Source organism: Salmo salar, chromosome ssa02 (genome assembly GCF_905237065.1).
Source record: "Salmo salar chromosome ssa02, Ssal_v3.1, whole genome shotgun sequence".
NCBI classification, from domain to species: Eukaryota; Metazoa; Chordata; class Actinopteri; order Salmoniformes; family Salmonidae; genus Salmo; species Salmo salar.
In genome coordinates, this window is record NC_059443.1 from 35,891,238 (window position 1) to 35,914,588 (window position 23,351).

Here is a 23,351-nt window from a genome sequence, read left to right on the forward strand (position 1 = left end):
CATAGGTTAATGCTTGTTCATTATGTGGACTTTCTGCATGGCAGCGGCTAAACTACGCTCACTAGGGAAATCACTCTCCATGCTCTTACATAAGCTTAGGCCACTCTCACTGATGATCGATTATGGTTTGGATTCTTCTGAAAGAAAGAATTTAGATGAAAGAATTTAGTTTAGATGAGTTTTGGACTGAAATTACCAGAAGTCATTATGAACATAACACCACTGTCTTTGGTTTTGAATTAGTTAGCGTCCCAAATCCGAACTTAAGAAGTGTGTGCATTACTCAAGTTGTCACGTAAATCTTAGTTTGACATCAGTGCATGACTGTCTTACGCAATGGTCAGAGTTAATCGTGTTCAACTCAAGCTTTTGGATGGGATTTGGGCAAGGAAAGGAACACTGAGTCCAGGACACCCTGTGACTCTCTAGGACTAGGATGGCTACTACTTGAATGAGTCAATGTGACGTTCATTTAACACACATTTCAAAAGGAACAGTGGTCACTGGTCAGTCTGCGTTTTGGGGGACGTACTATCTGTGTTGATTGCAGTTCGTTTGGCTACGGTGTCTTACTGGAAAATAAATACCCTTCTTAAGAAGTGTCCTTTCTAAGAATTAAAATAACAGTTTTAAGTACTAACAATGTGCATCTACACTGTAATTACACTTTACCTGTCTATGTTACAACAACCATAAATGTAAAAGTCTCAGCATTTAATAATACACATTGGGACTAAATAAGGATTTACAGGAGAAGACAATCCCCTAGTAAACTATAGGTAAGTAACCATAGCGGTAGCTATATAGGTGGGTTCTGACATGGAGAGAGTGCAAAAAGAAACCTGCCAAGTGGGGCGACATGAGGCGACAGGGTATGACAAGGATGAGTTGTTTGACTGCAGGGCAGATAACCAGGATTCCCCGACCTAGATACGTGCACACGCACATACACGCGCTCGCAAGCACACACACACGCGTACGCACACACGAACATACATGCACACACACCACAAAAATTTCATAGAAATATTAGACACACACTCAACATGAATAGACATACTATTCTAACACGCACTCGCACACGCCCGCGCACACCTGCACGTGCACACACAAACACACACACACACACACACACATTCCTCTCCAGTCCTCATGGCTCCTCCCTGGGGGGGTCACAGTGGCAAAGAGGGGGGGGAATTTCACGGTTGACCTTCTCCTCACGCCTTCGTGAGCCCCTTCACCCCCGTGTTGATTCTCTTGACCTAGTTGGCCATCCAGGAGCAAGCCACTTATATTACCCACATCTCTCCTCTCAGCACCATCTCACATCTGTCTGTCTTCTGCTGTCGGCCTCATCACATAATTGGGATTCTGGGTGTCGATTATTTTCAGATGAAGAGTTAATCCATTTTTAGCAACCCTTGCCATGTTGGTGATCCTGTCTTGGTTAGGTGCATTTACAAAACCTCTATCAAGTATCTCAGATTATTCAACAATTAATGGGTCACATCTTCTTTGAACGACCTGTGCTGTTGTGTTCTGTGCTAGGCTGTTGTGTTCTGTGCTAGGTTGTTGTGTTCTGTGCTAGGCTGTTGTGTTCTGTGCCAGGCTGTTGTGTTCTGTGCCAGGCTGTTGTGTTCTGTGCCAGGCTGTTGTGTTCTGTGCTAGCTTGTTGTGTTCTGTGCCAGGCTGTTGTGTTCTGTGCTAGCTTGTTGTGTTCTGTGCCAGGCTGTTGTGTTCTGTGTCAGGCTGTTGTGTTCTGTGCTAGGCTGTTGTGTTCTGTGCCAGGCTGTTATGTTCTGTGCTAGGCTGTTGTGTTCTGTGCCAGGCTGTTATGTTCTGTGCCAGGCTGTTGTATTCTGTGCTACACTGTTGTGTTCTGTGCCAGGCTGTTGTGTTCTGTGCCAGGCTGTTGTGTTCTGTGCTAGGCTGTTGTGTTCTGTGCCAGGCTGTTGTGTTCTGTGCTAGGCTGTTGTGTTCTGTGCCAGGCTGTTGTGTTCTGTGCTAGGCTGTTGTGTTCTGTGCTAGGCTGTTGTGTTCTGTGCCAGGCTGTTGTGTTCTGTGCCAGGCTGTTGTGTTCTGTGCCAGGCTGTTGTGTTCTGTGCCAGGCTGTTGTGTTCTGTGCCAGGCTGTTGTGTTCTGTGCTAGGCTGTTGTGTTCTGTGCCAGGCTGTTGTGTTCTGTGCCAGGCTGTTGTGTTCTGTGCCAGGCTGTTGTGTTCTGTGCTAGGCTGTTGTGTTCTGTGCCAGGCTGTTGTGTTCTGTGCCAGGCTGTTGTGTTCTGTGCCAGGCTGTTGTGTTCTGTGCTAGGCTGTTGTGTTCTGTGCTAGGCTGTTGTGTTCTGTGCCAGGCTGTTGTGTTCTGTGCTAGGCTGTTGTGTTCTGTGCCAGGCTGTTGTGTTCTGTGCTAGGCTGTTGTGTTCTGTGCTAGGCTGTTGTGTTCTGTGCTAGGCTGTTGTGTTCTGTGCCAGGCTGTTGTGTTCTGTGCTAGGCTGTTGTGTTCTGTGCTAGCTTGTTGTGTTCTGTGCCAGGCTGTTGTGTTCTGTGCTAGGCTGTTGTGTTCTGTGCCAGGCTGTTGTGTTCTGTGCTACACTGTTGTGTTCTGTGCTAGGCTGTTGTGTTCTGTGCTAGGCTGTTGTGTTCTGTGCTACACTGTTGTGTTCTGTGTCAGGCTGTTGTGTTCTGTGCCAGGCTGTTATGTTCTGTGCTAGGCTGTTGTATCCTGTGCTACACTGTTGTGTTCTGTGCCAGGCTGTTGTGTTCTGTGCCAGGCTGTTGTGTTCTGTGCTAGGCTGTTGTGTTCTGTGCTAGGCTGTTGTGTTCTGTGCCAGGCTGTTGTGTTCTGTGCTAGGCTGTTGTGTTCTGTGCCAGGCTGTTTTGTTCTGTGCTAGGCTGTTGTGTTCTGTGCCAGGCTGTTGTGTTCTGTGCTAGGCTGTTGTGTTCTGTGCCAGGCTGTTGTGTTCTGTGCCAGGCTGTTGTGTTCTGTGCTAGGCTGTTGTGTTCTGTGCTAGGCTGTTGTGTTCTGTGCCAGGCTGTTGTGTTCTGTGCTAGGCTGTTGTATTCTGTGCTACACTGTTGTGTTCTGTGCCAGGCTGTTGTGATCTGTGCTAGGCTGTTGTGTTCTGTGCCAGGCTGTTGTGTTCTGTGCTAGGCTGTTGTGTTCTGTGCTAGCTTGTTGTGTTCTGTGCCAGGCTGTTGTGTTCTGTGCTAGGCTGTTGTGTTCTGTGCCAGGCTGTTGTGTTCTGTGCTACACTGTTGTGTTCTGTGCTAGGCTGTTGTGTTCTGTGCCAGGCTGTTGTGTTCTGTGCCAGGCTGTTGTGTTCTGTGCCAGGCTGTTGTGTTCTGTGCTAGGCTGTTGTGTTCTGTGCTAGGCTGTTGTATTCTGTGCTACACTGTTGTGTTCTGTGCCAGGCTGTTGTGTTCTGTGCTAGGCTGTTGTGTTCCGTGCCAGTCTGTTGTGTTCCGTGCCAGGCTGTTGTGTTCTGTGCCAGGCTGTTGTGTTCTGTGCCAGGCTGTTGTGTTCTGTGCTAGGCTGTTGTGTTCTGTGCCAGGCTGTTGTGTTCTGTGCCAGGCTGTTGTGTTCTGTGCCAGGCTGTTGTGTTCTGTGCTAAGCTGTTGTGTTCTGTGCCAGGCTGTTGTGTTCTGTGCTAGGCTGTTGTATTCTGTGCTACACTGTTGTGTTCTGTGCTAGACAGGTGTGTTCTGTGCTAGGCTGTGTGTTGTGTATAGCTGCTGTGCTTCCCCTGTGCTCTGGTGTTTTCCCCCTCAGGGAAGGAGACTGGCACTGTCAGATTTCCCTCTCCCAGAATGAGCGCCTAAGTACTTCTGTCTCGCACTGCAATTTAACGCCAAGCCCGCTGCTGGTATACACTGAGTGTACAAAACATTAGGAACACCGGCTCGTTCCATGACATAGACTGACCAGGGGAATCCAGGTGAAAGCTATGATCCCTTATTGACGTCACTTGTTAAATCCACTTCAATCAGTGTAGATGAAGGGGAGGAGGCAGGTTAAAGAAGGATTTTTAAGCCTTGAGACAATTGAGACATGGATTGTGTATGTGTGCCATTCAGGGTGGATGGGCAAGACAGGCGCACCGGTTTGAGTGTGTCCAGAACTGCAACACTGCTGGGTTTTTCAGCCTCAACAGTTTCCCGTAGGAATCAAGAATGGTCCACCACCCAAAGGACATCCAGCCAACTTGACACAACTGTGGGAAGCATTGGAGTCAACATGGGCCAGTATCCCTGTGGAACACTTTCAACACCTTGTAGTCCATACCCTGACGAATTGAGGCTGTTCTGAGGGCAAACGGGGGTGCAACTCAACTCATCAGTTAAGGTAAACCATTTTCTGCTCAGATGATCCCAAACAAAGACATGCATGTGAGGAAAGAGGGGGAGGGCTGCAAGAGAGTCTGTTGTCTGTTTAGTAAACAGCCGAAAAGATGATAGGAGAACCAACTGTAAAGTAGAGGAACAGGGGAAGAGGAGGAGAGGGAACAAGAGAAGTGGGCATGACACAGGGTCAGCGGAGCGGAGACCTATGTGGAAAGTGTTTACTGTAAATTGGATTCAGGAAGGGACATGGGCTGCCTACCTGCCACCACTACTCACTAGGTCAAATCACAGAGTTAGACAAGGGGACAACAGCCCCCTGGCAATGAACACACACCACACCAGGACTGGACTGGTTGTGTGTGTGTGTGTGTGTGTGATTTATTTTATTTAACATTTGATCCCTATTAGCTGTTGAAGAAAAGTATGTGGGGGGGGGGGGGATACCTTTTCCATCTGCGTGAGAGAGAAAGAGAGAGAAAGAGAGTGAGAGTGAGAGAAGTAACCCCTGCATTGGTCCTTGGTTCTCAGTGTGAGCCCATATGGTCACCAACCCCCCTCACTCACTGACGTCAACATATGATCTGGGGTCTCCAAGTCTGCGTTTTTCACCATTTCAGAGCTCCAAGGTCAAAGACAAAAACGGAGGGGTTCCTAAAATCAAACACGGTGACACCCCCCTCTGACCCAGAACTTCACCTGAGCCCCGTTGTTTTATTTGAACCCTAATAAATCCTATTATTATTTTTCTCTCCTCCCCTTTAAAAGGCCTGGGTTTCAAAGTGATAATAAAATAAACTGGAGGGCCCCATTTCTTTATTTGTTTGTGTGAAGGGTGTGTGGGAGAGTGAGGGCGAGGACTGAGGTTTTAGGTTCGGGGGGGGGTAAAAGGGACAGAGGTCACTGGGAACAAAAGAGCAGAGGACTCGAGAGGTCAAACACACTGGTGTCCAAACTCCCTGAGCTGGCGTTGTTACAGGCCAGCGGCCCCGCTTGTATAATCGCCGGGTACGTTTTGTCCGAGAGTGTAGGATAGAATATATCACGGGCGCCCGACAGATGAACAATAGATCACATTTTGTCAGAGCCCCGAGTCAAGCGTTCTGGCTCTTTTCAGCTTGACCGTACATCTGAAGCGATGAAGATTAACCCTCTATTCACTGGCCTTGCTTTGGGATGACCTTTATGCCCTACGCCCGGTCAAACAATCTCTATAGGACACTACTACCACTACCAACGCACACCAGGTGCCTTTCCTCAGCAATTCAGCAGGTTGGGATAGAATGGGGGGCATTCATGAGAGTTTACTGCAACGTTAGGTTTGGGTGACCCAACCGTGACCACTTGTTTTTCCAACAGGAAAAAGGGACCCCATAGCACTATGTGGAATAGCTACTGTTTGCTCTTAAATACTTCCTCAACATCCTGAGAATGAGGCATTCACCTATTCAGTATCTGTGCATGGTCTGATCATTTCCTATAGACAGGGAATGAATTATGAGTTGAAGTTACATTTATGAGTAACCATCCATGTCAGTGCATTTTGGTCCAACATACTAAACCAGAAAGAGACCATAAGGAAGACAGAGTTGATGCTAAAGCAGGCGCCGCACCCTACAGCCATAGGCTCATGTACCTCTGTCGGCTGTCACTCAAAATACTAAAAGATTCCCAACATTTATGTTTGAATAACTTACAACCTCTGACTAAAAACATGAACATTAAGTAATACTCAGGGGGCAAAGCAATAACATCACATGGTAATATGATAATAGCTTCAGGCTGTGCATTAAACATAAATAGGCTCTGTCAGCCCTCTGGGGGGCTCAGCATTGGTATTCCTCTATAAGAAGTGGAGCACGGAGCTTACTTGAATGGCAGGGCTGGTTGAGAAAAAGTTGAGAGAAGGTTGGAGGACAAAGTGCAGCCAAGCTACGTTAGGTGGTCTACAGAGGATTGACATGAGGGCCAGCTAAAAAGCTGAGAGAGAGTTGAGGAAAAGTTAAGAGTGGAATGGAGAAGGTTAGAGGGAAGGGTTGAGAAAAGTTAGAAGAAGGCTGCGAGAGAAAAAAAAAAGTTTAGAGAGGATGAGCGAGGCGGCTGGAAGTGGATTCAGAGGGGGTGCTTTGAAACAGTTGAGAGTGAAAGTTGAGAAAAGTTTGAAAATAGTTTGTGCGTAGAACATCGAGAGAAACTATGCGTGGGGGCCGAGAGCGGATTGAGAAAGAGTCCTAAACTAAAAACAGTTGAAGGACGATTAGAAGAAGAGGGAAGATTGAGAAAGGAACGAGAACAGGTTAAAAGACGCATCATAGATCAACAAAAGATCAGAGAAGATCAGAGGTTGCTGAAACGCTGACAGGGGGCTGAGAAAGAGAGAGCTTGAGAGAGGCAGGAGGGAGGACAGAGAGAGACGAGGTTGAAAGAGGGAGTCTTATCTGTGTCCCATCTGTCTTGACATGTACACTCCTCTAGTTGAAGCCCTGCTTCGGAGAGAATAAGAGGCATGCATGTCAGTTACTGAGCGTGGATTCTCCAGAGGGCTTAGGGGTAAGGCCTGTGCACTCTGGCCCAAAACCAGCCTAACCAGCCCCAGACTCAACTCTGATGTCATGGTTTTCCACTGTCATGTGAGTCAGCGAATCATGCACGCCCCAAAAGTCGCCATCACACAAAGGCAGAAACTCCGCGTGGCACAAGTAAAATGTTACTCAATTTCATCATTTCTTTGAGTTTGGGGATTGAGTAGATATTTTTACACAACTGAACATTTTGTCTTTTTTGGTTGAGAAGGAAAAAACAATCGATATGAACTGCTTTATTTCATGACTGGAGTTTGTGAAGAGGTCAAATATTCTTGCACCCAGAATAAAATAAGTGAAAATGTAAAAGGGCAAAGGTAGAAGAATGCTTCATCTAATGACATGATTGACAAACGTGCGGAGGAAAATGTGCAAAAGTGATTACGTGTGATTGATTGTTTAAGTCATCTCTCATTAAGACTGAAATATGCTTAGCCTCATTCTTAGTCTCAAATCACAACCCTTATCAGTATGACTATTTACTGACCATTATAACGTTTAGATCCAAGATGTTTCTCATCAAGAAACCCTCCAAGATGTTTTGCTTGACTTGGTTATACTGCACACCTGGGAGATCTGCCTTAATAAATACCTGATGTGTAGCGCCAGTTAATTCCCCTATAAAATAACTCCCTTCTTCCTGTGAGCCCGGCTGGTGTTTATCAAACGAGGTAACGTCCTGTCATGTGACCCTGGTTTCTCCCAGAGCCCACCTGTGTGGACTTTTCTCTTAATCCCTGCAGCCCTTTTCTCTGCTTTGAATACTTAGACTACTGAGTGTAACTAATTCTCCCCTATCTCTTTCTTTGTCCCTTTCTTTCAAGCCGCCCATTCACTGAATTCGTTAGTAGGCAGTGTGCTGCGAGAGAGAGAAAAACTTTCCAATTAAAGGACTTAGCAGGCTTTTATAATAGGCTATTACTGTCATCTTAAATCCAACACTTGTTTTTTCTCACATTGTGAAACCAGATAATGATTATTTATCAGATCAGTGTGAACATTTAAAACCTTTTTCTGAAGTTTCTAACTTGTAATTAGTGTTTTGAATGTGATGTATTCCCTATTTGGACCTACGAGTGTACTGTGAAGACATGCCAAAGTATGTTTTTAATGCAAAATAGGACAATAAAGTTAGTACAAATCATCCCATATAATAGTCATGGGTCTTTGTAACATTTCCTACAATGATAGTTTTTAACGTGTAACACCCCCAGCTTTATCATTGAAAACATGTCAATTTAACAAGTGTTGTTACTAGTGGGGTTTAATTAAATGTGTTTAACAGGCTCTTCTCCCTCCGCACACATGCTGCACAGACACTGCAGCTGACCAGGGGGGCTGTGGAGGCAGATAGTCCCCTGGGACGGTCAAGCAGGCCCCGGCAGGGCCTTTTCTCAGAGTAGACACCCATTTGTTGCCTCCCTCCCTCCCTCCTCTCCTCGAGCCCCCCTGACCGCCAACCTGGAGGGGTCAGCTGTGCAAAAGGAGACCTGGTCCAGAGCCGGGAGCGTAAATCAGGGGCCATCGCGGGAACCCTGTCTTGCCCAGGGTCCCAGCCCGGCCTGGCACCATCACTCCTGGCTCTGACGTAGAGCAGGCTACCACTGAGGTGGGTTCCCAGTGATGGATCACCCAGACCGGGACACGTGGGCAACCCGGGACCCCCTGAATGATCCATCATCACCAGTGACCAGCCAGAGGGAAAGCAGCCTCTACCAGGGTTGGCTGTAATTTGTTTTCATTTTTAATATTGTCCATCCATTCATTTAATTTCCATTCAGTTCATGAATTGAAGATAACACATTATATGTCAACATTATTTATAGTTTTAAATGAATACATTTCAACGTATTACCAATTGGAAAGCAATTGACCCTAACCCATGCTACCTATACACCGTCAGAATTTTCTGATTGAGTTGTGAACTAGCAGTTCAATAAACTCTACAAACTCTAATCTCATAACAACTCATGACTGATATCAACCAATCAACTTCGGCATTTTTGTTGCTACAGCACTATGCTATGCTGGTTTAAAATCGTTGACGTGTCCTCCTCGCCACTCCCTCATAACAGCACCTGGAATTGTGACAGGTAAATGTAATTTGCAGAGACAAGTCTTTGCTTCCCGAGGCAGTAGACTTTATTGCAATTGCCTTCACCCTTCGCTTTTTGCGCCTGTGTAGTAGTTTACGTCTCCCCCTGAGGCCTGACTCTAATAGACAGGGTCATAAAATGGTTGTGTTACTGTTTTCCTTTTTCAAACCAGTGACACCAGTTGTTCACCTTCCTTACAGGGCCTTTTGTAAGGCCTGACAGGTCGTCTATTCCAGACAGGGACGTTTGTAGAAGTCAACCTTGAGTTGACTCCTATTCAATAAGGACCATCTTTATGAGCTTTTCAGCACTTAAAAAAATGTATGGGAAAAATGGCCGCTTGGATGGTTGTTTTAGCTCTGTTGAATATTGTTGATTTAGTTGCATATTTTAAAGTTATCCTGTTTGTTGATGTACTGAAATATTTCAATAAAACCTCCTAAAACATTAAAATGTTTACTAATTTATCGGAAAAACAGCACATTGGGAAAAGATGTTCGTTCACTGTTTGTTTAGGCTATCACCAACAATGTTTTCATGCAATTACTCTTACATGTTTTTGTAATAACAGATATTTTGGCAGGTCCTGGGGTTGAGGGTAGGACAAGAGGACCTTCACGTTGACACATACAGCCAAGACAGAAATAGAAACACACGGCCATGATAGGGTTAGGACATGTCATTCTGAGAACCACCAACATCTTTCACCCTGTCTTCTGGCTCTAAGCCATCCACAATAATTAGAAAAGACAGGCTAATAAGTCAAATTGATAAGGAAGTAAGTGAACTGTGATACACCCTGTATGTGAGTTAAGACAATCGAGTTTGACCACCTCTATTAACCAACCCTTTATATTCCACAATTTGAGTGATTATCCCCTGTTGCTATAACACTGACATTTTGTTATGGTGAGAAATGAAATAAAAAGTATTATGGGATTTAATAATTACTGCATTGAAAAATTGACAAAAGGCATTGTCATAATGAAATAATGAAGCCATGTCATCATTCTGTCAACGCTGCACTTCATATCAATGTAACATTTGCACATACTGCCCTCATGTGGTAACATTAGTACTACATTTAGAGTTCCATTTCAAAATCAAAACACAGCAATTTTTTAAACCTATATTGCAGATGTGTATGCAAAGGTAGTATGCAAAACAAAAACATTACATGCAATATTTCATAAAATTTGTATAATGATATAATGTAATAAATAATGCCAACCACAAAACTGCCCCAATGCACCTGAGAAAACATATTCTTTATTCTGTCTTGTCTTCTTGTACTTCTGCCCTCACATACAAGACATTTAATTTTCAGACAAAACAGACACACTCCATCACTTCATATCATATCATATAGTTCAATGTACCACATACTACTGAACTACAAGATCTTGAGCCATTCTAGTGACGGCCACTAAATGCAAGAGTCTAATCTAAAACCCAACTCTTCTTGAATTAAATTGCCAAGAGACCGAAGTCATGCTGCTCATTTAGAAACAACCTCTCAAGCAGTAATGAAATGATATCACACTAGTTTACAACAATGTTAATAGACACCATCTTTAACTGCAGGCATATGGGCGTGCAGGTTTTTGTTCCAGACCTGATTAAACTACAGGCATATGGGGCGTGCAGGTTTTTGTTCCAGACCTGATTAAACTACAGGCATATGGGGCGTGCAGGTTTTTGTTCCAGACCTGATTAAACTACAGGCATATGGGGCGTGCAGGTTTTTGTTCCAGACCTGATTAAACTACAGGCATATGGGGCGTGCAGGTTTTTGTTCCAGACCTGATTAAACTACAGGCATATGGGGCGTGCAGGTTTTTGTTCCAGACCTGATTAAACTACAGGCATATGGGGGGTGCAGGCTTTTGTTCCAGACCTGATTAAACTAATCAAGGTCTTGAACAGACAACACATTTTAATAGATAAGTTAGTGCTGGAACCAAAGCCTGCACAGGCTGTTACTCTCTAGAACCAGGGTTGATGACTGCTGAGTTTCGCTGGTCAGTCCCATCCAGCCTTGAGTTTCTCCTCCACCGTGTGGTCCCCCTTGGATCCTCCCATGCAGGGTGGGCTCTTGGCTATACTGGGGTTGCTGCCCCACTGCTGGGGTGTCTTGGCCTGGATGGCCAGCACGTGGATACAGGTCTTCAGCTCCTTGGCTAGGGTCTCGTTGAGAAGGCGGTGGCGCTGTAGCAGGGAGAGGCAGTCGAATCGTGGGCTGACCACCAGGACTCGGAAGTGGGACTCGGATCCAGGGGGCACGGCGTGCATGTGGCTCTCGTTGTAGACTTCCAGGTGTTCTGGCTCCAGCTGCTGGGTGAGCTTGGTCCGTATGGCCCCCTCCATGGGCAGGTTGGGATCAGGAGCCATGTGGGGTCTGAAGTGGGCTAAGGGCCATGGTGAAGGTGTGGGTGGTGGAGATTGGACGAGCATAGCTGAGAACACTGGGCAACATTCAGAGGATTGGGGCAGGTGACGACTGTAGTCAGCTTGCAATGAAGAAGTGGTCTGGTGTTCTCTCTTCAGGTTCAGAAGTTACACTCTTAGAAAAAAAAGGGTGCTATCTAGAACCTAAAAGGGTTCTTCGGCTGTCCCACCTGTGGAAAGGGTTCTACATGGAACCCCAAATGGTTCTACCTGGAACCAAAAAGGGGACTACCTGGAACCAAAAAGGGTTCCAGGTAGTGAGATAGACTGCACTTGTGAAGGTAGTAAATGACCTTATAATGGCGTCAGACCGAGGCTTTGCATCTGTCCTCATGCTCCTAGACCTTAGTGCTGCTTTTGATACCATCGATCACCACATTCTTTTGGAGAGATTTGAAACCCAAATTGGTCTACATGGACAAGTTCTGGCCTGGTTTAGATCTTATCTGTCGGAAAGATATCAGTTTGTCTCTGTGGATGGTTTGTCCTCTGACAAATCAGCGGTAAATTTCGGTGTTCCTCAAGGCTCCGTTTTAGGACCACGATTGTTTTCACTATATATTTTACCTCTTGGTGATGTCGTTCGGAAACATGATGTTAACTTTCACTGCTTTGCGGATGACACACAGCTGTACATTTCGATGAAACATGGTGAAGCCCCAAAATTGCCCACCCTGGAAGCCTGTGTTTCAGACATAAGGAAGTGGATGGCTGCAAATGTTCTACTTTTCAACTCGGACAAAAAAAGAGATGCTTGTTCTAGGTCCCAAGAAACAAAGAGATCTTATGTTGAATCTGACAATTAATCTTTATGGTTGTACAGTCGACTCAAATAAAACTGTGAAGGACTTCGGCATTACTCTGGACCCTGATCTCTCTTTTGACAAACATATCAAGACTGTTTCAAGGACAGCTTTTTTCCATCTACGTAACATTGCAAAAATCTGAAACTTTCTGTCCAAAAATTATGCAGAAAAATGAATCCATGCTTTTGCCACTTCTAGGTTAGACTATTGCAACGCTCTACTTTCCGGCTACCTGGATAAAGCACTAAATAAACTTCAGTTAGTACTAAACACAGCTGCTAGAATCTTGACTAGAACCAAAATATTTGATCATATTACTCCAGTGCTAGCCTCTCTACACTGGCCAACTGTTAAGGCAAGGGCTGATTTCAAGGTTTTACTGCTAACCTGCAAAGCATTACATGGGCATGCTCCTACCTATCTTTCCGATTTGGTCCTGCCGTACATACCTACATTTTCGCTACGGTCACAAGACGCAGGCCTCCTTACTGTCCCTAGAATTTCTAAGCAAACAGCTGGAGGCAGGGCTTTCTCCTATAGAGCTACATTTTTATGGAATGGTCTGCCTACCCATGTGAGAGACGCAGACTCAGTCTCAACCTTTAAGTCTTTATTGAAGACATCTCTTCAGTAGATCCGATGATTGAGTGTAGTCTGGCCCAGGAATGTGAAGGTAAACGGAAAGGCACTGGAGCAACGAACCGCCTTTGCTGTCTCTGCCTGGCCGGTTCCCCTCTCTCCACTGGGATTCTCTGCCTCTAACCCTATTACATGGGTCACTGGCTTACTGGTGCTCTTCCATGCCGTCCCTAGGAGGGGTGCGTCACTTGAGTGGATTGAGTCACTGACATGATCTCCTGTCTTATCCGGTGTCCTGTGTGAATTTAAGTATGCTCTCTCTAATTCTCTCTCTTTCGCTCTTTTTCTCTTTCTTTCTCTCTTTCTCTCTTTCTTTCTTTCTTTCTTTCTTTCTTTCTTTCTTTCTTTCTTTCTTTCTTTCTTTCTCTCGGAGGACCTGAGCCCTAGGACCATGCCACAGGACTACCTGACCTGATGACTCCTTGCTGTCCCCAATCCACCTGGCCGTGCTGCTGCTCCAGTTTCAACTGTTCTGCCTGTGGCTATGGAACCCTGACCTGTTCACCGGACGTGCTACCTGTCACAGGCCTGCTGTTTTCAACTCACTAGAGACAGCTGGAGCGGTAGAGATACTCTGAATGATCGGCTATGAAAAGCCAACTGACATTTACTCCTGAGGTGCTGACCTGTTGCACCCTCGACAATCACTGTGATTATTGTTATTTGACCCTGCTTGTCACCTATGAACATTTGAACATCGTGGCCATGTTCTATTATAATCTCTACCCGGCACAGCGAGAAGAGGACTGGCCATTCCTCATAGCCTGGTTCCTCTCTAGGTTTCTTCCTAGGTTCTGGCCTTTCTAGGGAGTTTTTCCTAGCCACCGTGCTTCTACACGTGCATTGCTTGCTGTTTGGGGCTTTAGGCTGGGTTTCTGTACAGCACTTTGTGACATCAGCTGATGTGAGAAGGGCTTTATAAATACATTTGATTGATTGATTCTCCTATGGGGACAGCCGAATAACCCTTTTGGAATGAAGAACCCTTTTGGAACCATTTTTTCTAAGTGTAGCTTGCATCCAGTAGCTTGCTATCTGCAGTTAAGCTAGCTATTTTACAGCAGACCCTGCTTTACATAGCTACAGTATCTGTTATCTATAGCTACAACATCTGTTCTTTAATACATGAAAATGCAATGCTGCCCAATGACGTGTGCTAATTTCTTTCACAACATACTATGACTAGCTACGTTAGCTGGCTAACGTTATCTAACTGGTTAGTTAGCTACTTGCAGTAATCACTGCCACACAGACTGCATTTCGTAGCCTCAAATAGTACCTTAGCTAGATTGTGTTGTTATTACCAAATGATCAAAGCTGTAATAACCCAAAGTGAGTTGTAATGCGTCCTCAGTTATCCAACGTACACAGGAAGTGCTGCCTGGTTTGGACTGTCTGGGACTTTGTAGTCTTTGTAGACGGCCTGGGACTCATATTTGCAGCAGTAAATTGTAGTCTTTGTAGGCTAGTAAATCTAGTACTGGTGGAGGTTTGTTGCAAAGTACATTTTTTCTCAATGAGCTATCATGCCTGTTGGTGAAATTACATTGAACCAACGTGGAATAAGACGTTGGATTGACATCTGTGGCCAGTGGAATGCTGTTCTGACCCCTAGGCGCAGAAGTCAAGAAATCCATTTTATCATTGATGATCAATTCAGTAAATTAAATAATTACAAGGGTTTCATCATTAGGACAGTAGTTTATTTTTCTTTGCTATCCATTGCAGTTCTGAAAAGGTCAATTGCACAACAGTGCAAATAAATAAACAATGACAAAAGATAAGAAAGAAATCTCACACACAAACTTTATAGCAGAATCATGAAGTTGTAACATTTAAGTATTCTTCATAATCAGTAGTATTTATTTTGATGTATTTACTTATATTCCATTTTCATTTACAAAATACACAAAATCAAAGACACCATACAATAGTATTCTGTCATTTACACTTCAGTTTTTTTGTCCTTTGTATTTTTTTATGGTTCCACATGTATACAGTATTGTAATTTTCTAATATTATGATCTATACTTACATACAAACAACTACATATTCTACAGCACAGTACAAAGACAGTGATAAATTCTCTGTTACATGTAATTAATTAATGTATTCTTATTGACAAAAGCCTCAAAGACCTAGGGGTAGTTTTAGGAGTGAATATAAGCCATTCAGTCCCATTTAGTAGAAGCCAACACACAGCATTTCAGTGGAAAAGGCCCAGCATATAATATGTTTCATTTCCCAATAGTGTTTTGGGGAGAGTTAAAAGACAAATAATCTAACACTTATTGCTATAATTACGTTTTTGCACTCATGATTGACCGTTGACCGAGCAACAAGTTAAGAATACAAAAAAACCCTGTAACAGAATTGAAAATATGCAACTACAGGCACTAGAAACAATCTTGACTTAAAATATCCTGAACTGGTTCACTGAGAGAATAAATAGATAGTTAAGCATTTCACAGCGTTCCATGTCATACTATACAACATTAATATTGACATCCTTGTTTATCATTTCATGGGCGGTATAATTAGGACAACATAGAGATAGGATATGGAAACACAGATCAGACACATGCTGCAATGCTGATGCTGATTCTTCAATAACAAATGGAATCTTTTAAGATTACTGCGCTTCTTAGAGGAATTGTGAACAAATGTACTTTCCGACAGACTGGCCATCCACGTCCCAAATCAGTTCATAAAAACTGCTCCCCCTACTACAAGAATATTTTCAAGGGGTCAAAGGTTATAAAGAGCTATAATATTTATTAATGATCTAAGTTATATTTTATTTATTTTAATTTACATGTTTAAATCTATATTCCAGTTTTTTTATGACATAGTATAAACTTAAGACATACAAAAAGATTTGGCAATAATCAATGAGAGAAGTTACTCATGGCACACTTATAGATCGGCGGTCACCAAACCTGTCAATTTTGAGGAATGTGGTAACGTCTTGAAGTTCCTATATAGATTAAGGGGTCATACATTGAACGTACAATATGCTAGTTTATGGTAATGTAAACATAAAGTAAAGTGAGAGGTTGCTATGTCAATAAATAGTCAACTGCAACTACTGTAAATCAATGTATACTGATTATTTTGTGTGCTGTTCACAACTGCATGCGTGACTCATTTGGTACCAGTGAATCATTTGGCTACTGTCTTAAATTGGTCGCTTGTAAGCAGTTGTTGTGCGTACGTCAACTGCTTTACCTTCTGTTTCCCTTCATGTGCTAGCTACTGATATATTTTATGTCTCAAAGGTTTTGGTCTTTTCAAGAATGCAAGGCATTAACAACTGTGCATGTACAGCTAAGTACATTTAGTGCAATGGATTGGTCTTTATCTAGAATGCTGTTATGTCTACATATGGCTGCTATCCTAAAAAATGGCAGTTTATGATCATTTCCTTTGTTGCTGAATCAGTGCTTTGTTGCTTTTCTCAGTTTGTTTCTTTGTAACATGCAATTGTGAACATACCACACTTGATCAATGTGCTTGCTATAAGGGGAATGTGAAACGTTGTTTGGTACCAAACCAATGTACAGGAAATCTATGGATCAGATATCCCATGAGGACACTGCCCTTAGCAGTGTGTTTAGTCCTAGTCTATCATGTATGATAACAACCTCAGCGGGGGTGTGTAACATGTTAAATATACCCATATATCATGATGTTCTAAGCTTCAAGGGTGGAAATCAAAGGAAAGTTATACTACTTCTATTTCAATGCTCGGTGAAATGTTTCCCATAAGCATCCAATAATGTTCCCCATCTCATTAAAGGTTTAATTCTCATTTTGATCATCCGATCAATAAAGCAGCTTTTACTTGTATCGCCACATCAGTTAATCATACTCCAAGTATCGAATAAAACAACTAATAAACAAGCTATCAAGAATCCACAAAAAATAAATCAATATTGCAGGTCAAAGTTCAACATTGCACAGGCAAACAAGCACAGTCTCACACCCATATCAAAATAAATAATAAAATATGGGCTATGATGTACATGATAGTATTTAATGACAGTGCATACATGTCCTTACCACTATAGTCTCTTTTGAAACACATATATTGCACCCAAAAGTAAATATATCTTAATATCTTTAAAACTCAAAACAAATATAAAATGGAATCTACTGAAAATATATCACATTGTTGCAATGTTTCACTGAAGTTTAGTATATCCTTTCCATATCTTTGTGTATTATTTTCAACTTCATTATTTTGGAGATTTTCGCTCCACTTTGAACATCTAGTTCCTGTTTCACAATATCACAAAAAATGAAAACGGATGTTTCAGTTGTGCACATTAAAATGGTTTGATGTGTTTAAGGGTTGCGAGAATGTTCCAGAAATCCAAGGTCAATGTTAGAACAGGCAAATTATATCATAGGCAGTGTGATTTCCCTCGTAAAAGGACAGGATATAACATCTAACATCTGACTTATTGATGTACAGTAACATGACACACTTAAATGCCATTTTCGTATTGTGTTCTATCTTTCTAGCAAATTGTCCACAAATTCACTTACATACTTAGTTACATGCATACCACTTTCCAAAAACACATTTTAAGAGCAAAATATAAAACCTATGACAGATGGAACAAAGAAGGCATTTGTTACTACAGGATATATGAAGCAAGAATGACGATTGAACTGTGGGCTTTTAAACGTTAGAACGGCTAGAAAGAAGGTTTTAAAGGGAAAAAGCTCAACAGATCACTTTTGTCAACAGTCTCATTCAAACCATAATGAAAGTAAACCTGGAATGTTCTAAAATCTATAAAATGGCAGTTATTTTCTACATAAAATAAACACAAGACCTTGGAAGGTATGATAATGAGGAGAGGCCTTGGTTTAACTAAATGTTTTGGTTTACCCATTAAGTCAAAAATGGTTCAAATCAAGGCATAACGTATCATTTTTGACTGACGTTCTACCATAGCAATGTAGACTCATGTAGATGGGAAGTGAGCTGAGCTTATCTGAGAAATTGGTGTGAATATGGATTGGATGGCTAGTGGTAATTTCTATTACGGGCTATTGGCATGGCTCATAAACTAGACCCCATGTCCCTACCCCATAACCCCAGTAATCAGTCTTCATTTTGGGGACCTGCATCTAAACTACCTCCTCAACCCTCCTAAACACATACACTCAGTGATTACGATTACACTGAACAAGGATTCAAGTTGGAACAGCTTATGTTGGTCTAGGGGCAGAGTTTGGTTGCACTTCCCTTTCTCTACCAACTCACAGTCTATTCATGGGGATCAATGTCAAGCATCGGCAGCACAGTTCCACAGATCTTAGTAGTATCGAGGTGTCTATCTAAACAGTACATCCAATATCAGGCAATCCACAATATTTACAGCTTAGTAGATCTGTGCAGCATCTGCATTGAACTGATTCCTGTGAATAGGCTCTGACTTCAATGGGGCGTACAGGGGAGAGTTTAGGGGTTTCTTGGGCTACTTGTTGTTCACAGTGTGGCTTACTCATTCTGACCCCCCATGTCGCCCCCTAGGGGTGTGGCCACACTATTGCAGCACCTGGCCCCGCGTCTCCGGCAGCTTGAACGCCAGGAAGCTGCCCGCTGCAAGCGCCCCGGAGGCGAACAGGATGGGCACAGCCTTGGTAATGCCCACGAAAGAGGTGAAGATGCTGATGCCCAACACGGCTGCCAGCTTACAGAGGGCGTTTAGAAAGCCAAACGCTGTGCATCTGGGAGGAGAGGAAGATCAGTCAGTTCCATAATAACCTCTATTCAAACAGTCTCAGATTGAACTCATAATGTAACACGTGCAGGAGGACTGTTCAGCCAGATGGGCAGCACTACTACTCTTTCTGAAATTGGAAAATAATATTTAATCATGGTCCGACATTATTAAGCAAAAGGCACGAGGGGGTGTGGTGAATTGGCCATTTACCGCAAACCCCCGAGGTACCTTATTGCTATTATAAACTGGTTACCGACGTAATTAGAGCAGTACAAATAAATGTTTTGTCATACCCATGGTATACGGTCTGATATACCACGGCTGTCAGCCAATCAGCATTCAGGGCTCAAACCCCGTTGATAATAATGAACAGCCAGTCTGCTATGATGAGATCTCAGAGTTTTGAAATGGCCAGAAATGTTTCAGTCAACCCAGTTTACTGGGATATACAGATTTGTTGTTGTTGTTGTGTATGTTGGTTGACGCAGTGCAGTGTTCACTCAGCCATGGGGTGGCAGTAAGGATCCCCACCCAGTTCCACACACCACTACCACCAATGCTCTTACACAGTACTACAACCTCCATTTTCCTCCATCTAGTGTAACCAATCACATCAAGGCACCACTTGCACTTGCCAGTACACCCTGGAAGCTACAACCTTCCACAGTGCCAAGGTTTTGGTGTGGCTCTCTGGTTGGGGTTTCCTACCTCTTGTCAGAAGGGTAGAGCTCCACCGTCAGCACGTCCAGGGCATTCCAGGAGGCGATGCTGATGCCCCCGAACAGACAGAGCAGAGCGATCATGGCCGACTCGCTGTTGCCGAACGACAGGAAGAAACAGCTGACACAAGAGATCACACTGGAGCCCGCTGAAGATTGAGAGGAGAGGAGGGAAAGAGACGGGGAGGGAGGGAAAGGGAGGGAGATAGAGGGTAAGGAGGGGTCGAGAGAGGGAGGGGGAAAGGGGAGAGAGAGAGAGAGAGAGGGAGAGAGAGAGAGAAGAAGAGAGGGAAAATGAGTGAATCTATGAATATGTCATCTAATATGACTGCTATTCTTGCTGAATCCATTTTGGCCATTGTGAGACAGAAAATTCTGCCCAATCTACCATAGATTAAGCAGACTACATTTTGTTTTCATAAGGTTGCTGATCTCTACGTGTTAAAGACATGCACCAACAGTACAGTGCAAAATCAGATGACAGCATTGTAGCCGTGACGACACTGTCGCCTCTCCTCGCTCTATTACCCAGCATCCTCAGCCGTCCGATCTTGTCCATGAGCAGCGCCGACACGATGTTGCCAGGCAACACGGCCAGGGTGCCCAGGAAGCTGACAAAGTATATCATGTAGGCACTGTTCTCGTCACTGAAATCGCTAAGCATGCAGCCCTCCTTGTTGTGCAGGAAGGTGCTGTTGACCAGTTTGCTGTTGATCAGCCTGTACTTGAACAGATCTGTTGGGGAGAGGAGGGGAGGGGGGGGGGGGGATTGACGAGAATTGTAGTTAATTCGATGAAATGTAGGGATAGACTTTAATGCATTCTGTACTGCTCGGATCTTTAATGTCAGCTGAGATCAGCTGAGATTATGGTATTGTGTTCATATGAGATATATGAACACAGTACCATAAACCACAGTCATTCTAATGGATGAATGACAGAATATGAACTGGGGCGTAAGGTTCGCATATCTAGGGCCTATTCAATGAGTTACAAAATAAAATACATTCATAATACTGAATTCTTTATTCTACTGTACATGAGAGAACGGTTTGTCCATACTGTCCAAGCCTAACCTCTGACCTCCAACCTCTAGGTTTTGTACTTCTCAGTATAAATCCATCATGTGGTTGGTCCCATAGTGGGTTAACATCCTGCACTATGGCAACAATCTAGCAGCTTCTAGCTCTTAGTGGGAAAGCACAGAGGGATTAAGCAATAAAGCAATAGTAGTGAAATGGCTTTCTAATTCAAATTCAAATGAGTAGCTCCTGCATGGCATTGATAGCAGCAGAGTGATTGCTTGACTAGCCTATTGATGGACAAACACCTAACAGTACGAGAGGTAGGGAGGCGTTTAGATAGTCCCTATTGTACCGCTCTGATAACGTCTTGAGAGAGACAGAGAAAGAGAGAGCGAGAGAGACTAAGCCATTATAGGCTTGCGTTTGGCTGATAATAGGTTTCTATCGTTGTAATGTCAGAGATAAAATTGGATTCTGCCGATAGATCGAGAGGACTTCAAGCTCATCAATTTTACCCATCTTTTGTTATCAGCCATACAGATGAATCATCTTCTTGTGCGGGCTGCTTTTGTTTTGGAAAAATCTATCATTTAGTTTGAGATGACTGACAGTTATGTAATTTGCAGGCTGAAGCAAAATAGGATTGGGGCTGTGTTGCTAGGATACCTCTCTCTGTCTGCATTGCCTCATTATGTTACAGGGCCAGGGAGTAGAGTGATGGTAATTGAGCCATTTTGTCTTGTATGAAGCATATAATTGGAGCTGATTCTCTGCTCTGTTTCTGGCTCTGTTTCTGTAAGAGAGGTTTAACACCTTAGCAAGAAATGCATAAGACCTATATGAACAATATAAGACATGTTTATCTCCTTAGACAACAATATGGTATACAATTGTATTTGATCTGTCAATCAAACACAGAAGCCACTAACACAATTGAGATTACAGTTCTTAGATGAGTTAATGAAGGGAAAACCCCTTATAAGCAAAACAAGACATTCACAACTTATAATTCCAACAAACACTGATACAACACTCTCATCAGCAGAGAGTTGGAAACAACTGACCTGTGTTGTAGAAAAGGGTGGCGATGAAGGTGCAGTTCTTGAAGAAGGTGTTGCTGGAGGTGATGTCTTCAAAGTAGCACTCCTCAAACAGAGAATCCTCGAACACCATGGACTTCATCTTCAGATTCATAAACCTGACAAAGAGACAGAGAGACAGAGGGAGAGAGACAGAGACAGAGGGAGAGTGGGAGAGAGACAGAGACAGAGGGAGAGCGGGAGAGAGACAGAGAGAGAGAGAGAGAGAGAGAGAGAGAGAAAGAGTTTGTTTTAACATCAGAATGACTGACTGACCCTTGACCTATTTACTGTATGAATGGCTTGGCACCCTGCCGTGTTCCCATGACAACGCTGATGAGGGAAGAGGGAAGGGGGACCTACTTGTTGTTGAAGTACTCTCCGTTGCGGTGCACCTGGTTCTCCAGGGTGAAGTTGAAGGTGACGTGCTCCACCTTCTCCTTGATGAAGACCTTGGTGCGCGAGGAGTACTCCTGCTTCTGGAGATACTTGATCATGTCAGGGAACCACACCGTCAGCCCATAGTAACTGAGGGAGAGAAGGGAGATGGATGTTAAGACAGACGTAGGGATCATGATGATACAGTTAATATAATCCACTTAGAAGGGATAGGACACTAACTACATCATCAATATCAGTAATGTAAAACTACATTTTCACTTGAGTCAGACAAAATCAAATCAAAGTTTATTGGTCACGTACATACATTTGCAGGTGTTATAGCAGGTGCAGTGAAATGCTTATGTTTCTAGCTCCAACAGTGGAGCAGAATGCCTCGCAAATACAATACTAATACACAAATAATCAAAACATCTAAACAAGAAGTCAAGTTCGTTTATTATACCTGTAGTTCATTCTATGCGGATCTGACTTTGGCTGTATATTACCTGAAAACAGTTTTGGGAGGTTGACTTTACCTGAACGACATAGAGAACCACACAGCCATCATCATGAGAGTGGTGCGGCGGTACTCAGGAGAGAATATGGCCAGGAAGTTGCCCCACACCTACAGGGAGGTTCACAGACACCCACACCCACACACACACACACACATGCAAACACAAACCGACAAACACACGCAAACGCACACACACACAAACAATATATCTCAAAGGAAATCTCTCTACAATCTACAACGGCATTAAATAAACATAATGTTCCACGTTCCACACAAGCCAAGCGTAAACACAGCTAGTAAACATAGCGAGGTAATCTCTGCACACAGGCACTTTATAAACAACGGGGGCTCATATACAAACTATCGTTCCAGTCTGTCATTCTGTAGTTAAGAGCATATAAAAATGAACCTTCTCTGTTCTCTTTGATAGTAATAGCAGTGGTGATTGTTATTCAGGGAGGTATGAGAGACTATAGGCTGAAAGTAGCCTAGCGGTTAGAGCGTTGAAGGTCGCTGGTTTGAATACCTGAGCCAACAAGGTGAAAAATGTGTCGATCTGCCCATGAGCAAGGTGCTTAAACCCTAATTTGCTCCAGGGGAGCTGTACTACTATGGCTGACCCTGTAAACCAACACATTTCACTGCACCTATCTGGTGTATGTGACAATAAAACATGTTTTTTTGGTGTACAGATACTATTTAGTTTGAGCTAGAACATAACACATTTTTGTTAGACCAATGATGAGCATTCAAAATGTAGAAGAAGAAGAAGCAGAAGAAGGATGGATAATCCTCCCATTCTTGTTAAAGTATTCACTCAATTTAGCCCCAGTTGACCAAAGATCCTTAGGAGAGCAAGTGAAACATTACAATCGTCTCTGGTTTAGCTGTTCATTACAAGTATGATGCTATGTTAACTGGTTGAACAGGTTAAGGTAGAGTATGTTACCTGGTTGAACAGGTTAAGGTAGAGTATGTTACCT

At 43.4% G+C, this 23,351-nt stretch overlaps 1 protein-coding gene and 1 pseudogene across 3 annotated transcripts in view; both read right to left on the reverse strand.

Moving 5' to 3' along the window:
* Nucleotides 1-10,438: 10,438 nt before the first annotated feature.
* On the reverse strand, nt 10,439-11,489 carry LOC106584509 (bolA-like protein 1; annotated as a pseudogene).
* Nucleotides 11,490-14,587: 3,098 nt separating this feature from the next.
* The window catches only part of LOC106581810 (synaptic vesicle glycoprotein 2A), a 60,990-nt gene continuing 52,226 nt past the window's right edge, over nt 14,588-23,351 (reverse strand). For all 3 annotated transcript variants that reach the window (XM_014164165.2, XM_014164155.2, XM_014164176.2), the window contains 6 exons: nt 22,388-22,476; nt 21,834-21,998; nt 21,456-21,589; nt 19,895-20,101; nt 19,356-19,515; nt 14,588-18,651 (listed from right to left, as the gene is read on the reverse strand). In XM_014164165.2, coding sequence (XP_014019640.1) covers nt 18,468-18,651; nt 19,356-19,515; nt 19,895-20,101; nt 21,456-21,589; nt 21,834-21,998; nt 22,388-22,476 — 939 coding nt within the window. In that variant the 3' untranslated portion in view covers nt 14,588-18,467. The remainder of the gene's footprint in view (nt 18,652-19,355; nt 19,516-19,894; nt 20,102-21,455; nt 21,590-21,833; nt 21,999-22,387; nt 22,477-23,351) is intronic.